Source organism: Gavialis gangeticus, unplaced genomic scaffold (genome assembly GCF_001723915.1).
Source record: "Gavialis gangeticus isolate Ggan-Ray unplaced genomic scaffold, GavGan_comp1, whole genome shotgun sequence".
In the NCBI taxonomy this organism is placed as follows: Eukaryota; Metazoa; Chordata; order Crocodylia; family Gavialidae; genus Gavialis; species Gavialis gangeticus.
The window spans coordinates 21,588,918-21,603,932 of NW_017728996.1; the positions used below are offsets into that span (position 1 = coordinate 21,588,918).

Here is a 15,015-nt window from a genome sequence, read left to right on the forward strand (position 1 = left end):
GAAAGCCAAAGTTACTTTCAGTATGACTAATTCAATTCCTGAGTATCAAACTAATCTTAAAAGCAGTTCTTTTCTTGAAAGCAGGCTCCATGATGTTTCTGAAAGAACTACCCGTGTGGATCAGATCCCGAATACACGGAACATAATGGGAATATTGTCATTGACTGCAACAGGCTTTGGAAGAAACCTCTACACAGAACCATGTGTTATCACCAGAATACATTCTGAGTCCCAGAAAAACAAAAAAGAAAATCAAACAACAAATAAATAAAAACACTGTTATGCTTAATTTATTGTTTTTGCCTCTAAACATCACTCCATTCAATGGAAGCTGAAGTTGTTTTCACCAGAAATGTATAGTTTTTTTGTTGGATTTGTTAACAGTTAAATGCAGCCTGAATCACAGAACACAAACGCAGCTGTGGGTTATTGCTTTTCCAGGTGTTTAGTCCAGGGGACATCTTATCTAAGTACCTTTTCTATAGATGAATCAAAATCCTCCAGGAAAAAATCATGAATTACTCCACATATATTTCAACAGTATTCAAACAAATAATTTACAGTATTTCAACATGCTTTCAGATTCTCACTATTCTTTTCCCTTTGCATAATTTAAAATCTAAAAGAAGCTACAAAGCTGTCTCAGTTCTTGCCCTTTTTTGAGCAAGTCATTGAACAACATAATAATATTCCTTAAAATGGTTACTGCAATAAGCCCAGCCTTCACAATAAAACTGTCAATCACTTGAAGGCAGCATGCTCTATTACCCAAGGGCAAGGAGTGCTCTTTTTTATTTTTCTAGGGATCGTTTCCCAAGAATCTCCTCTTTCTTACAAGAAATGTACTAGAAATGCCTATGAATGTAATTCAGACAGGTTTGATGTGGAGTTCAATAAGCTCCTGTAACACACTGTGTTATGAGTAATTTCCACAGCATGCCACAAACTTCCTAGGTTTACTTCATATTGTTTGCTAAGCTTAACAGAGATTCTTTCATGTTGCATTCTTTACATTAATATATGTATTCCATGTTTAAAGTAATGTTCTCTGTAGCCTGAAGAAAGCATTTTTGGTCCTTAATGCCAGAATAAAAGGTTTGTTACTCTTAAAACACCCTTCTTCATCCAGTATTACAGTATTTCCTGCATTGTCATTCACTTTTAAAGAACTACCAGATAATTGACCCCTAAATAAAAATACAAATAACCTTTCAACAATTTACATGGTATGATATTTCATATTACAGTATTTCTCAGCCTTAAACTTAAAAAAGTTTTCTTGGCTACTTCAAGGAAATGAACAGCATTTATTTAATCTCTCTTTATACGAATAGATTATTTAAATGGTCATGTAAAGGAGCAGCAAGAAACATACTACAGAAAAAGAACACCAATCTTGCCTCTACTATTGAATCTAGGTAGCCTTAGGGAAGTTGAGACATATTACAGGGGCAATGTAAGTACTGGAAGGTGGGGAGGGTGCATTAGAGCCTCCCCAAGGTGGGCAACCTCCAAAATGAGCTCTCTCTGCTCCTCTCCTACCCCTGCCCCCCACTTCATTCTGAAAACAATGTGTACTGACACAAGTTAATAAAGGCGCTCCACTTTGCAGTGCCTCCATCTGAACTCTCATGTAATGAGGGTTCAGATTGTCACAGGACTGGACCCTTTTAAAGCACTCTGCAGGCTCTGCCCTTCCATAAAGGCATAGCTGTAGAGTGCTTTCAGTGGCTGATCATGTGAAAAAAGTCACTTGTCACAACTCCATGCAACTGCCCCCACCCACGCCCCCATGAAAAAAAATGTCACTTGCGTCCTTAGGCTAAAGACAGAAGTTACACACAAACTGATATAAGTCATCTGAAACCGGTTCAAATCTGCAACACAACAGAAGTTCAGTGTACACACACCACTTTCAAAGTGGCTGAAACTGGTTTAAGATAAACCTGGATGAATGTAGAATCAGACAAACCTGATTTAAGTTAAATTAGTTTACTGAACTTCTGTCCCAGATCCCCTCCAAATTCCAGTAACTCCCAGTTCTCCAGCATGCCAGGATGCTTTGTACCTCCCCTTTACACACCCCCTTGCAGGTTGGGCAGGCTAGCCTTGGCCCAAATTGTCTGCTCCAGTCAAGCAGGGAGGTGTGCTCTAGCACCCCCCTGGCTTCTGGCCTGGGTCACTGCAGGCATGTGGCTGCATTTCCAGAATCAAAAGTGAATGTCTGTTCCCGTGCTTATCAGTTTAGTCTACTCAGCTTACAATCACCCGCAAAGATTGAATCGATTCAGCCTCAGGCTTTTTTTGATTGCTTGTATTTAGTCTTAGTGTTTGTATAGTTCTGTAAACTGTGAAGTGCTCTGCGTTATTAACATACAAATTAGTTTTCCCTATGAAATACTCATAAAGAATTATTGGAATTACTTATAGGCTTTCTGTAGCTTTATTGGAGATCTTTCTTAACACAAATTTATACTCTTGATACAGAATTCAAACAACCCACAGACAGGATCTGATCACTGTTTAATTTGATACTTTTTGGGATATCTTCTATAATGATCTATTAAATATCCTGAGAACATTTTAAGTTTAACATTTACACTGAGGTTTAATAACTGTTACCACTCTTCCACAAATGATGTTTTAATAATTCTACAATAAAATGCACTGATTTAGCTTCTTTTTAAAGATGCTGTCATTCTAAGTCATCAAAAAGGTAACGGGTAAAATAATGGATTCATTTGTTACATGTGAAAATTCAAGCAATTTTTAATATCTCACTATTGTGCAAGTGTGACAAAGCTCTATCATACTGACCTGATCATCAAAGCGGTAAGTGAGGAATTGTTCCCCTGTTGTATCTTCAAGAAAACTCCCTTGTGGAGAAAGTGCAAACTCAGGCAGGAAGTACGCACCTTGGGATTGTTCCGCTCTTGTCTGTAAGAGATTAAAAAAGGACATATTACAGCTAATGAAGGCAAAGTGTATGCACAATTATGGCAACTGGAACAAATTACATGACATTTTTCTGCAGTTTTAGGGCTGGAATTTTGAACATTTGGCCAAGAGTATCTTCAAGAAAATGTAACCTCTGTAGCTTCAAAAGCAGAGTTCTCTGTCTATATCAACAGGAAGAAAAATAAAAGAGAGGCCAGCAGCTACATAATGCTTCTACCCAAGTTTTAATCTAACTAGTCACGTACCAGCAATGAAGCCATAGAGTCATTGCATTTGTTGCTTAATCCTCAGCCACACTACTTAAAGCTAAGTCAGAAACATCTACACTAGAAGCAGCTATACCTCCAGCAACGAGTCAGGATGTAGCCTCAGACTGCTGAAAAGGCAATTAAAGAATGCCAGACTGAATCTTAATGTTACCTGATTGTGGCATGGCATGGATATACCAAGCCAAAACAGTGCAGAAATTTGAACTGGAATGGCAAGATATCAAACCTTTACACAGCTGATGACCTTCTGACACACTTCGATGACATGGAATTAGATACCAGAAATGATGATTGTACACCATTATTTGAGATTTTGTCAGTGTGTTGAATTCAATAATCAGGGCCCAGATAGACTAAATGCAGATCCAGGACCCTTTCCTGGTGTAGCTACACATTCATCTGAAATGCTGTGGCATAGAGTTTTGTGGAGAGGCATCAGACTTCCACAAGTCAACCAAGCCAGGAGATGTATTGATTACTGGAAATAGGGAGCACTGGTAATTACACATTAAAAATGTTATATTTGACACCTAAGTTATTCAGGGATGATGGGACATACCTCTCTAATCAAGGAACAAATATACTTTTGGACAGTGTTACAGCTATGGTGAAAGGGGCAGGCAGCCAAGCTAACTGTTAGCACCTCCTTATGGCAGATGCCTAGTGAAAGTCCTCATTCTATGGGAGACCTAGTTTCCTAATAAATTAGAATTACAAGTGGACTGAGGAGAAGACATCTCTTAAATGAAGCTGGGGAATGTGAAAAGTGGCTTTTAATGACTAGTAGAAAAAGGAGACAAACCCTCTTTCCTAAGCCATTTAACCTTAATATGAGGGGAGGTCAACAGGATCCCAGCTCATTGCCAGGACCAGCTGTGGAAGGGTTAGAGGTTGATGATAACCCCCCACAAGAAGGAAACAATTAAAGGAGGAATCATGACCTGCGCCATCCAAGCTATTGCTGGATACTTCCAAACTAAAGGAAGTTAACAAACACTGTGGTTTAATTAAATTGCATATCTCATTTATTTTCTTTCCTGCTTGATTGTCAGCTGCTGTCCTGAAGTGGAAGCAGTAAATTTAGGATATATAACTTCAGTAAGCTATAGTTAAGGACCCAAGCTATTCTAATGGTCAACAAGACTTCAGAAGTATTGCACACAATTCAAGCACTAAACCCTCAGGAATCATAGAAGCAGGAGCCATGTCACTCTGCAAACAGCCTTCAGCTTGTACTATAGTGATGTAGTAGCATGTCATTTGCATGGAGTCTGAAAAAACAGCTTATATTGCTCCTGCTTATCATGTCTTGCAACATAGATAGGTTTCAGTTTCATGGGCCACAAATCCCATTGCCTATTAAAATTATTACATTAACTCTAGTATTTACATTAAACTAGGTTTGTATAAACTAGAAATTATTTGCAAAGTTCACATCTAGACTGGCTGTGCTTTAAATTATCTCAGTGAATAGGATTTTAAACAAAACTTTGCACCTCATGTACACAATGTCATGTTTTCACATGTACAAACGTGACATGTTGGGTGGGCATGTGCCCCCCCAGATTTCCATGCTGACAGTTGGATATTGGGCCTGGGGCTGCAGCCTGGCCAGAACCAGGGCCCAGCAGCAGTAGGGGTAGTGACAGTGGCACCATTTCTGCACCAATGGTGGGGTGTGGAGTTGCAGCCTGGCCAGACCCAATACCCAGCAGCAGCGGAGGCAGGGGTGGGGCAGTGGCATGGAGTTGTGCTCCCCACTGTGGCAGCAGTATGCAGTTGTGCCCCCCACCCCACTGTCAGCATTTGTGTGTCACCTATGCACATGTTGTGGCCAAGTCAGGATATCACTTAAATTCTATTATTCACAAGGCAGCCACCAAGTCAGTCAGATTTAGGTTTTTAAATCACAAAGTGGGGAAAAATCTGTGTTTTACAACACTAGATTCCCCATGTTACAATGGAGGAAAGTCTAGAATCCAACCTCATGCTGACTCCCACATGGTCACTGTTCTTCTAACCTTTCATACATGACACATGCCTCTAATATTAATGCAGTTGATGTCACTGAAACCAATAACTCACAATGGGCTATGGATTAGGCTCTATATGATAAAAGCCAGCACTGGTGGATAAGAACTATATTCTAAATGCCCTTTTGTCCTGGGTTAAATTACATAGTATTACTACCTCAATTTCCCCAGGTATAAAATGCAGAATACTAAATTTACTGACTTGCTTCAGTGAAGGTTATATTTGTGAAATGCTTTGAAAAAGAATACTGCCTAAGTGTTAGTGATTTAAGAGAACATTTTGGAAAGAGTTGCTGAGCTCAAGAACAGAACAGAATCCAAATTATTCCTCCACACTTCCTCCACACAGAAAAAAAGGTCTATATCATGCTGTTGCTTAATTTCTCATAAACAAGTTGCCAGTAGGATATGCAGAGATTAGCTAGCTTGTGTTTCCCATCTTTATAAGGTAAATATTTAAAGTAGAAAGCTTCAGGCTTTCATCAGTATTATGCTTTGAATATAAAAGATGCCAACATCTGAAGCTGAAATAACAAGTGTGACATGAAAAACTAAAACATTTTACACACATTTATTTTAGTGTTAATATTTAATGAGCAGTTAGCTACTGGGTGAAACATGGACCTACTTGTTAGATGAAGGCAAGCAAAAAATGGTCCCTAGCATGGAAAATTTCAGTCCAAGAGGTAAGTGTTTTAGAATGTTATATACAGGGACTTAGAAACTAGATTGTTTAGCAATAGTAGGTACTGCTGACTACCAAAAAGAACTGAAGCAAGAAAGAGATACAGTCAAGAGTGATGATAAAAATAATAACAGTTAAGATACAAGAAAAGCATGGTGAAGGGGACTTGACAGTAGGAGTATATTACAGATCTCCGAACCAAGTGGAGGAGCTTGATCTGAAATTCTCCAGAGAACTGGCAGAGGCACTCACAGAATATAATCATTGTAGGTGACCCCAATTACCCAGACATCTCATGGGAAGAGCACTGAGCTAGATCTGAGTGGCCACATAGCTTCCTTACTTGCATTGAGGAGCTCTATTTGACTCAAGAAGTATACAGGCCAACCAGAAGAAAGGCAACCTGGATTTGGCCAAAAGGGGATGATCTAGTGAGTAATCTGATGATTGAGGGTAATCTAGGCAATTGCAACCACGAGATGGTCACTTTCACCATGGATCGTAAGGCAGGGAAATCAGTTAGTAGGGTAGAAATCCTTGATTTTAGGAACACTGAATTCTACAAACTGTAGGGAGCAGATTAGAAAAGCCAAGGCAGAAATCCAATATAAACTGGCAATAGAAATCAAAGACAATAAAAAGTCATTCCTTAGATACGTAGGGAGCAGGAAAAAAATAAGGGAAACGTAGGACCCCTGCTGAACGCAATGGAACACTCAGGAGAAAACCGAACTCCTAAATGAATACTTGGCATTGGTATTCTACCAGACCAAGGACATTGACTTGCCTGACAGAAAGAAGGATGGACAAGGTGAGAGTGATCACCCACCTATAATCAGTGAAGATCTTGTGGGGGAGTACCTGGAGAGGCTGGATATCTACAAGTCAGCAGGACTGGATGAACTACACCCAAGAGTGCTGAAAGAACTAGCTGACATCATTGCACAACTGATGGCAAAGCTATTTGAGAACTTATGGCGCTCGGGTGAAGTCACAGAAGACTGAAAGAGGGACAATGTGATGCTTATCTTCAAGAGATGAATGAAGGAGGACCCAGGGAATTACAGGCCATTCAATCTGAGCTCAATCCCTGGAAAAAATCCTGGAAAATTTATCAAAGAATCCATCAGTGATAGGAGGCAGTATTCTAAAAAGACAGCCAACATGGCTTTGTTGCAGGCAGGTCATGCCTGACCAACCTCATCTCCTTCTATGATCAGGTAACTTGCCACCTGGATAAGGGAGATGAGGTAGATGTCATATACTTGGATTTCAAAAAGACCTTTGACTTGGTCTCCCACAATGCCATCATGGTTAAATTGAGAAATTACAGCCTCAACAACTTAATGAGCTGGGAAACTGGCTGTGGCAGAGCACCTTTGGTGCCTGCCACTCTAAGGGCTGAGAGCAGGCAGCAAAGCAGCCATCAGGTGTAGGCTAGCCCTAATGAGGCAGTCACATGACTGCAGGAGGGCATTGTGATAGGAGGAGGGGGCTGAGCAGCCTCCATTTTAGCTCAGGCCCTCAGGAAAGCCAGCAGTCTGCTGGCTGCAGTTATGGAGAGAACACCACCCAGCTAGAGCTGCATCTCACAACATCTTGGAGGTAAGGGCAGGAGCTATGGGAATGGCAGGAAGCACCTGGTCCTGGGGAATGACCAAAAACTACACCCTGCTGGGGTAGGATGGTCTGGTGGGTCCGCCCATGGCGGGATGGTCCCCAGGAAATACCAGGCCAGTTGCCTCCCCAGTGAAAGGTGAGGAAGGGGTGCCTTAAAGCCCCATCCCCAACATCCGGGTGGGTAAACCCATACTAGGGACAGGCAGGGGTCCAGGCATGCCCAGAGAGGCACGTGAGCCCCAAGGGGTATAAGACCCGAGGCCCCAGAGAGGGGGCAGAGAGAGATTGGCCCCAGCAAGGGGGCAGAAGTGTGTGGTGGCCTGCACAGAGTAGAGTACACAGTTGCAGCCTGAAGGACTGTACATTGGGGTGTAGAGTAGGGCTGCAGGGGAGGTCTGAACGGCAACACACAGGCCCATCCCCGCAGGAATAATAACATAAGTGGAAGCCCTAGTGAGAGGGCATAGGTGAAAGCCCCAGGAAGAGGGCAGATAAGCTAAGGCAAGTCTATGGATTCCTGATGCCACAGTTGGGCCAAAGACCGAGACCCTGGTAAGTCCTCAAACATGGTGAGACCAAAATTTTGGGTCAAAGGTTAAGAACTTATTTTGGATGTCATCTGAGAGACATGGGACACAGTGTAGGGATGTTATGGAGCTGTGCATACCACCCTGGGCGTCAAGGCACTAAATGGGCAGCCTCCCGTATTTTACACCAATTGTTTATTCAACAAGTCGTAGCAGGTGGGACAGGGCAGGCTGCCCCTAAACAGGTGGATAGGCCAAAGATGAGACTTGACCCCAGGCTGCTCCCCCCTCCCCCCCGTCACGCTGGCTCTGAGGTCAGACTCAGAGAGAGTGTTAATAGATGGAACTGAACTGACATAGTGAAAGGTGACCAGTGGTGTCCCTCAAGGCGCAGTACTCGGAGCAGTGCTTTTCAACATTTTCATCAACAATTTTGATATGGGTTTGGAAAGCACACTGGCAAAGTTCATGGATGACACCAAGTTATGGGGGAGTGCCATCACACTAGAAGACAGGCTGAGGATACAGGCTGACCTGGATAGGCTTGTAAAGTGGGCAGATCTAAACCTGATGATGTTTACCACCAAGAAATGTCAAGTGCTCCATGTGGGGTGAAATAATACATAACATACTTACAGGCTCAGTGGTGCTACACTAACCAGCACCATAACTGAAAGAGACCTGGGGGTCATGACTGACCACAAAATGAACATGAGCCACAAATGTGATACTACAGCCAGCAAAGTGAACAATGCTCTGGTATGCGCCAACCGATGCATCACAAGCAAGACTAAGGATGTCATCCTCCCCCTCTACTCAGCATTGGTGAGGCCACAGCTGGAGTACTGCATCCAGTTCTGGATGCCATACTTCAAGAATGATGTAGAGAAACTGGAAAGAGCCTAAAGGAGGACCACACAAATCATTAGAGGTCTGGAGAACAGACCATACAGAGAGAGGCTGAAGGACATGGAACTGTCCGGCCTGGAAAAGAGAAGACTCAGGGGGGACTTGGTGGCAGCCTTTAAGTATATAAGGGGCTAGGAGAACATCTGTTCACCAAGGCACCCCAGGGGAAGAGTAGGAATAATTGTCATAAACTGACAGAAGATCACTTCAGATTAGACATAAGGAAAAACTTCTTTACAGTTTGTGTGTCCAGAGTCTGGAACAGACTCCCCCCGGAGTGGTACAATCACCTTCCCTGGACAACTTTAAAAGATGACTGGATGCACACCTTTCTAGGGTCATGTTTTTTGCAATAGAGCAGGGGAGCTGGACCTGATGATCTCATGAGGTTCCTTCCAGCCCCTAACTTCTATGAATCTCCCAGAAACTAGTATCAGCCAGCTGTCATGAGAAGTAGATGCTGAGGCCTAGTAACTAGGGGCAATCCAAAAAAGGTGATCATTATTTTCAAAAAACTTTCAACAAAATTTCAGATTTAAAAAAAAAAAGCTTTTAAAAATCTATGATTATTGTAATAAAGAAAAGAGGTTTCACTTTTTTATGGTTAAACATAGAGAGTCTGCAACCAGTTCTACTATTACTGTTTGAAGAGTTCTAATGTGCATTCATTCCTGTGCTACGTTTACTTAAATACAGAATGTTTATAGACCACTGTTTTCTGTATGAGCATCTCAGAGTTCTTTGTGAGACTTTTATATTATAGATGCTTCATTCAGACAGTGAATCAAATATTAGCAGTTTGTAAGATGCTACCATAATTTTCAGCTGATGATTTTTAATTGCTTAATTAGTCTGGTATACATTCATTTCTTAAACTACAGCTACAGATTTAAACTGCCTCCATTTCAGAAAACAATTATGTGTCATCCTGATGTTTTAAGTCCACATAACAGACAGTTTAATGTCATTTAGCTTCAAGTTAAACATGTCAGGCAGATTATAAACATACTTAAAATGAAGAACAGGCATTTTGAACCAGTTTTTATGCTGTTCCTAAACATTATAATGACAATAGACCTAGGTGATAATGTAGCAAGACAAATACAATAATAATAGTCACGGTATAATATGCTGAAAGTGCTGTAAGGTAAATATCAGAACGCAAGAAAATATGGCATAGGCACTATCCTACTTGGCAACAAAGATTACTTAAAGACAGACAGAAGATAGGTAAACTGGTGTATGACACATTTTCCAAATACTTATAGCATTTAGATTCCTTTGCTTCCTACCCAGAAACAAACAAACAAAAACCCAGCAGATTTCTTCCATGGCCTTCCACATACCATTCCACCAGTGAGTTCAAGTGTAAATGATCTGGTAAGACGACAATATCACATCTCATGGTGGTGAAAAAAGAGAAATGGTAGGATTTCTAAAAGATCCATATTCTTGAAGCCAGGTTTGGTGTCATGTGTCATTGCCAGGTGCTTGTTCAGTCTCAACTTTCCCAGACCTTGACTACCGGAACAAAAAAGGAGGAGTTATTCCTCTGACTGATGAAGGATTAAATTATTCTCCCATCTCCATACCTCTGGCTTCTGGTCATGGAAGAAGAAAGAGTAAACAGCCAGTATCTAAGTTCCATTGGTTGGGTTCTCTTCAGTCACTTCCTCTCTTTCTGCAGTAGAGTAAAAAGGACTCATTTTTTTTTTTTCCTGTTTCACTGTTGCCAGTAGAGTTTTGAATACCGGCAGCAAAGCCATCTCTCTCTTTAAGGGTTTTCTACAGGAACTACTGAGATGGTTACTTTCACTTTGCTGCCTCAGAGGCAATGGAGCCATCAGTCAGACAAAAAACACATCACCAGTTCTTTGCTGGTTTTCTTTAACCTTTAAAGCTAAAACCTGATTTTAAAAAGATGGCTTACATTGTTCTAAAACAGAGCAGAAGTTTCTGTCTCAGTTGAATAGGAAAAGTTTCCTACTAACCACCAGGCAGTGGATTTTAAAAACTCTTAAATTAACAAAGCAGTTAAAGCAGTGCATTATGCTAGACCAGCTGCATAATTTCAGATGAGGAATCTTCCAACTAATGATCTTGCTTCCTTGGCAAAAGCACAAAGATTCCCTAAGCTAGAATTGTTCTGTAAAGAGGTTTTTCCAGTCATCCTCTGTAACTCTCACACCAAACCTCCTTTATTGCATACTCAAATGGCAGGTTGAATTCCTACCATTCATCTTTTCCAAAATTTAGGATTCATATTTTATATCACTGTTAAACTTGTATGTTACGTATATCTGATGAATCCAAAAAGATACACTTTCCCGACCTTTAAAATATTAAATAATGCTTATATAAAATATTAGGCATCTGCAACGCATGACCCACACAGATTGAAAGTATCACCCAAAGAACTGAACTATTATTTGTGATTGTAGATTCCTAATTAAGTTACAAAATATATAGTTTAGAATTGAGCAGTGGCTCCTGCCTGCAGAAGCTGGGGGATGCTAGAGCAGTCCTCCCTTCCCTTTTTAGCAGCCACAAGGCTGGAGAGAAGCTGACCTGGTGGGTGTGGCCAGGCCCCCACAGGATCTAAGTGTGAGAAGGGTTTAAACACCCACCCTGGCCTGTAGGGACACCAGCCAGGCTGTGCCCGGAGGGGTAGTAGGGAGGCAGCCCTTCTCAGTAGGGATGCACTGATTGAGATTTTGGGGGCCAATACCGATAGCCACATTTTAAGGAGGCATATCAGCCAATACTGATCTGACTTCTGTTACACAGCCTGGCAGCTTGAAGAGCAGTGTCCAGCTGGAAAGTCTGTTGTGGTGGAAGGGAAGCAGGGGTAGACCAAGGCTCCAGCAGTGTAGGAGGGGGTGAGGCTGGGGCAGGCATTGCCCAGCTGGGGCAGGGAAGGGCGTGGGATGGAGCCACAGCTCATCTGGGGGGCAACTCCTGCCACTGCGTGCACCCCAGGAGGCATGGAGGCATGTGCCCCTGGAGCTGTGCAAAGAGTGAGTGCTTTCTCATTCAATTCCTACATTTAAATATCTTTCCATTGATTAAACTATTGTAGCACCTGATTTGTGCCCTAAGGAAGAAATATACTAGCTGAATAGAAGTTATTTTTAATGTGTTTTCAAGGAATCTCCTACAAAAAGTTGGAGAGACTATGTTACTAATTTTAATTTCAAGCCAGTCAGTGTGAGGTACCACACAAGGATAATCCCATCAAAATGCCACAGAATTGCTATGGCTAATTAAGTTGAATGAAACTCCAATAAGAATAGCTATTTGCCATGACCAGAAGCTAGTTTCTAAAGCTAGGCTGTTCAATCCATATTTTTGGGCCCAAATAAGTAACCTGAGTTTCCATCTCTGGAAACTCAGGCCACTTATTTAAAATATGAATTAATATCCAACTAATAGGTAATATTTAAAGTGAAAAAATTAAATATTTAAATTACAATTAACATTTATGGATCCATGGCTGTAAAATTAAATAAGCCTGGAACAGTGGTCTACAGAAGGCAGCAGTAACAAAGGACAACCATTTTTATGGAAAAATTGAGAAATGAACTGGGGGGTTTGCGTTTTGGGGGGCAAAGTTGTTTTGTCAAGTATGTTACAGCTGAAGCAGCTCTGTTCAGCCAGCCTTAATGGCTGGACAAAAAGACACACAATCAGTACCACTCCGGTGGGTAACTCAACAGCAGTTATGGATTCTCCTAATCTGCAATCCTTCTTCCTAGTATCTACACTGAGCTTGTGAAGGCTGACTCCCAAAACTGACTGATGTCCAAACCCTATGTTTTTTTTTTCCTGTCATCAGCCAATTCCCATTCTAGACTTGCTCAGTCAAAATATAAAGTGGATAAGAAAATGTTTTAGTGGCTCTGCAGGGACACAGAGCTACCTGAAAGACTACTGAGAGGTATTTCACTTAGACTTATTATCCTGAAGGCACAGTACAGTCCTTTAGTAAACAACTCTTAAATCTAGCTATAGACAGCAAGGAACATATTGGGTGAACACTGACCATACCTGACCCACTACTACAGTCAGAATTCTGTCTGTAACTGTAAGAATTGAATATCCCATACAACCACTGTGGCTCAGAGAGGGCCTAACCTACGGCCTGTTCAAGCCACTGGGAGTCTTTGCAAAGACTTGAATGGGTTATCAGGTTCATAGTGCAGAGAAAATAGAGCTCAGACAACTTTTTTCCATTTCCTAAGGTTTGCTCAATTTTAAGCCAAGAGTGAAAGAGTGGGATAAACCAGATCATTTTGTTTTTTAAAAATACGGTGCTGTCATTCTATCAGGCTTTTTTAAAAGCCTATTTCTCCCAAAATTCATCTTGATTAAATATAAATACATTTTCTTTGGCAGAGCTTATGCTGTAGGCTGTAGATCAAATAAGTCTGAACATTTTTCCTGTGCTTTTTAAAAATTTATCCTAGTGATTAAGCTTTTGGATATTTATCAACAATTAACTGTGTTTTCTCTTGATATAGTTTGGCTAAAAGATTTAACTTCTCATTGAAATGTTTCAGTAACGCTTAGCCAAAATACTATTTAGTTTCAAAATCCAGCTTAACTCTCAACTCTGCTTCACTTTTCCAAAAGAAATATGAGCTCTAGAGTTTTATATTTCTTTCCCCAAAATGAGCTTCTTCTAAACAGTATGTTAGGTGGAGTCTGCCTTTTCTCTATGTGATTATGTTGATTGTAGTTAATATTTATTCTTAAATGGTCTGCTTCATCTTACTAAGTTACTGACAAAGTTCCCATGGATTTTCATGGTTCAGAATCAGGGCCTGAATACCAATATTTTATTTTCAGTATCACATGAAATATATTGTTTGTCATTATTACTGAGAATGGTACTGTATACCCAGTGCACTGTGATACTATGCATATACAAAAACCAGGACAGAAAATATGGAACAACCTCTTCAGATGAGAGAGAGCCCTAGAGAAGGTGCTTGTTTTTGTCAGAAAGAAAATGACTTCTGCCTTCAAGCATACCCAGAATTCCCAAGGACTTTTTCAGTGCCTCACTCTTCCCCATGGAAGGAATAGGAGCCTCTTTTCAGCCCTGACAGTGAAAAGTACAATATAAGAGCCAAGTAGAATAAGGGTAGAATTTGTCCTACAGAATCAAATAGTGGCTGAGTCTACATGTTCGTTAATGCACTTTTTCTACTGTGCATTAAATTTAGTACCACTAATGTGAAATATTAACTCAGGGGCAGGCAATTATTTCAGCTGAAGGGCTGCTTAACAAGTTTTGGTGAGGCATCAAGGCCTGCAAGGGTAGCCCTGTACCTTGACAGGTCCCCTGCCCCCTGGTCACAATCTTGTGACCAGAAGTCCCACCTCCTAACCCCTGACCTTTGCCACTGGAAGTCTCTCCCCTTGCCCAGGAAGTACTCCTTTTGGGGATGGGATTTGCTTGTATATTGTGTGTGGAGGGGTGTATGGTCGGGGGGGAGGTATGTGGTTGAAGGGTGCATGTATGGTGTGGGTGCAGTGTGTGGGGGTGTAGGAGGGGTGTGTGGGTGTGGTTAAAGTGTGGGGTGTGTGGGACTGCTGGGTGTATGTGTGGGTATGGTGGAGGGTGGGGGTATGTGGGTAGTGTGTATGGTAGGGATGGGGTATATGCATGGGTGTGTGTGGAAGGGGGCGTGTTGGGTGGATATGTGGATATGTGTGGGACTTGGATATGTGTGTGGGAATGATGAGGGGGTAGGGTGTATGAGGGGGTGTGGTTGCATGTGTGGGGAGATGTAGATGTATGTGTGGATGTGTGTAGAGTAATATTTTCTGACATAACATTTATATCTGTCTGGTCTGTAACTTTATCCTACTTCATTAAGGGTTAAACTTTCAGCATTTTGGGTTACTTATACAATTGTGGACAAATATAACTGTTAAATTAGAGCAGACTGATACATGCTTCTGAGCGTCAAGTCCTCCCACCCTTTTAAAATGGATTAAAGTATACC

The 15,015-nt window shown here is 41.4% G+C and overlaps 1 protein-coding gene across 2 annotated transcripts in view; it reads right to left on the reverse strand.

Annotated features, from left to right (window-relative positions):
• Positions 1–15,015, reverse strand: part of ADAMTSL3 (ADAMTS like 3) — a 433,784-nt gene that overhangs the window by 367,749 nt on the left and 51,020 nt on the right. For both annotated transcript variants that reach the window (XM_019504116.1, XM_019504117.1), the window contains exon 2: positions 2,818–2,937. In XM_019504116.1, coding sequence (XP_019359661.1) covers positions 2,818–2,937 — 120 coding nt within the window. The remainder of the gene's footprint in view (positions 1–2,817; positions 2,938–15,015) is intronic.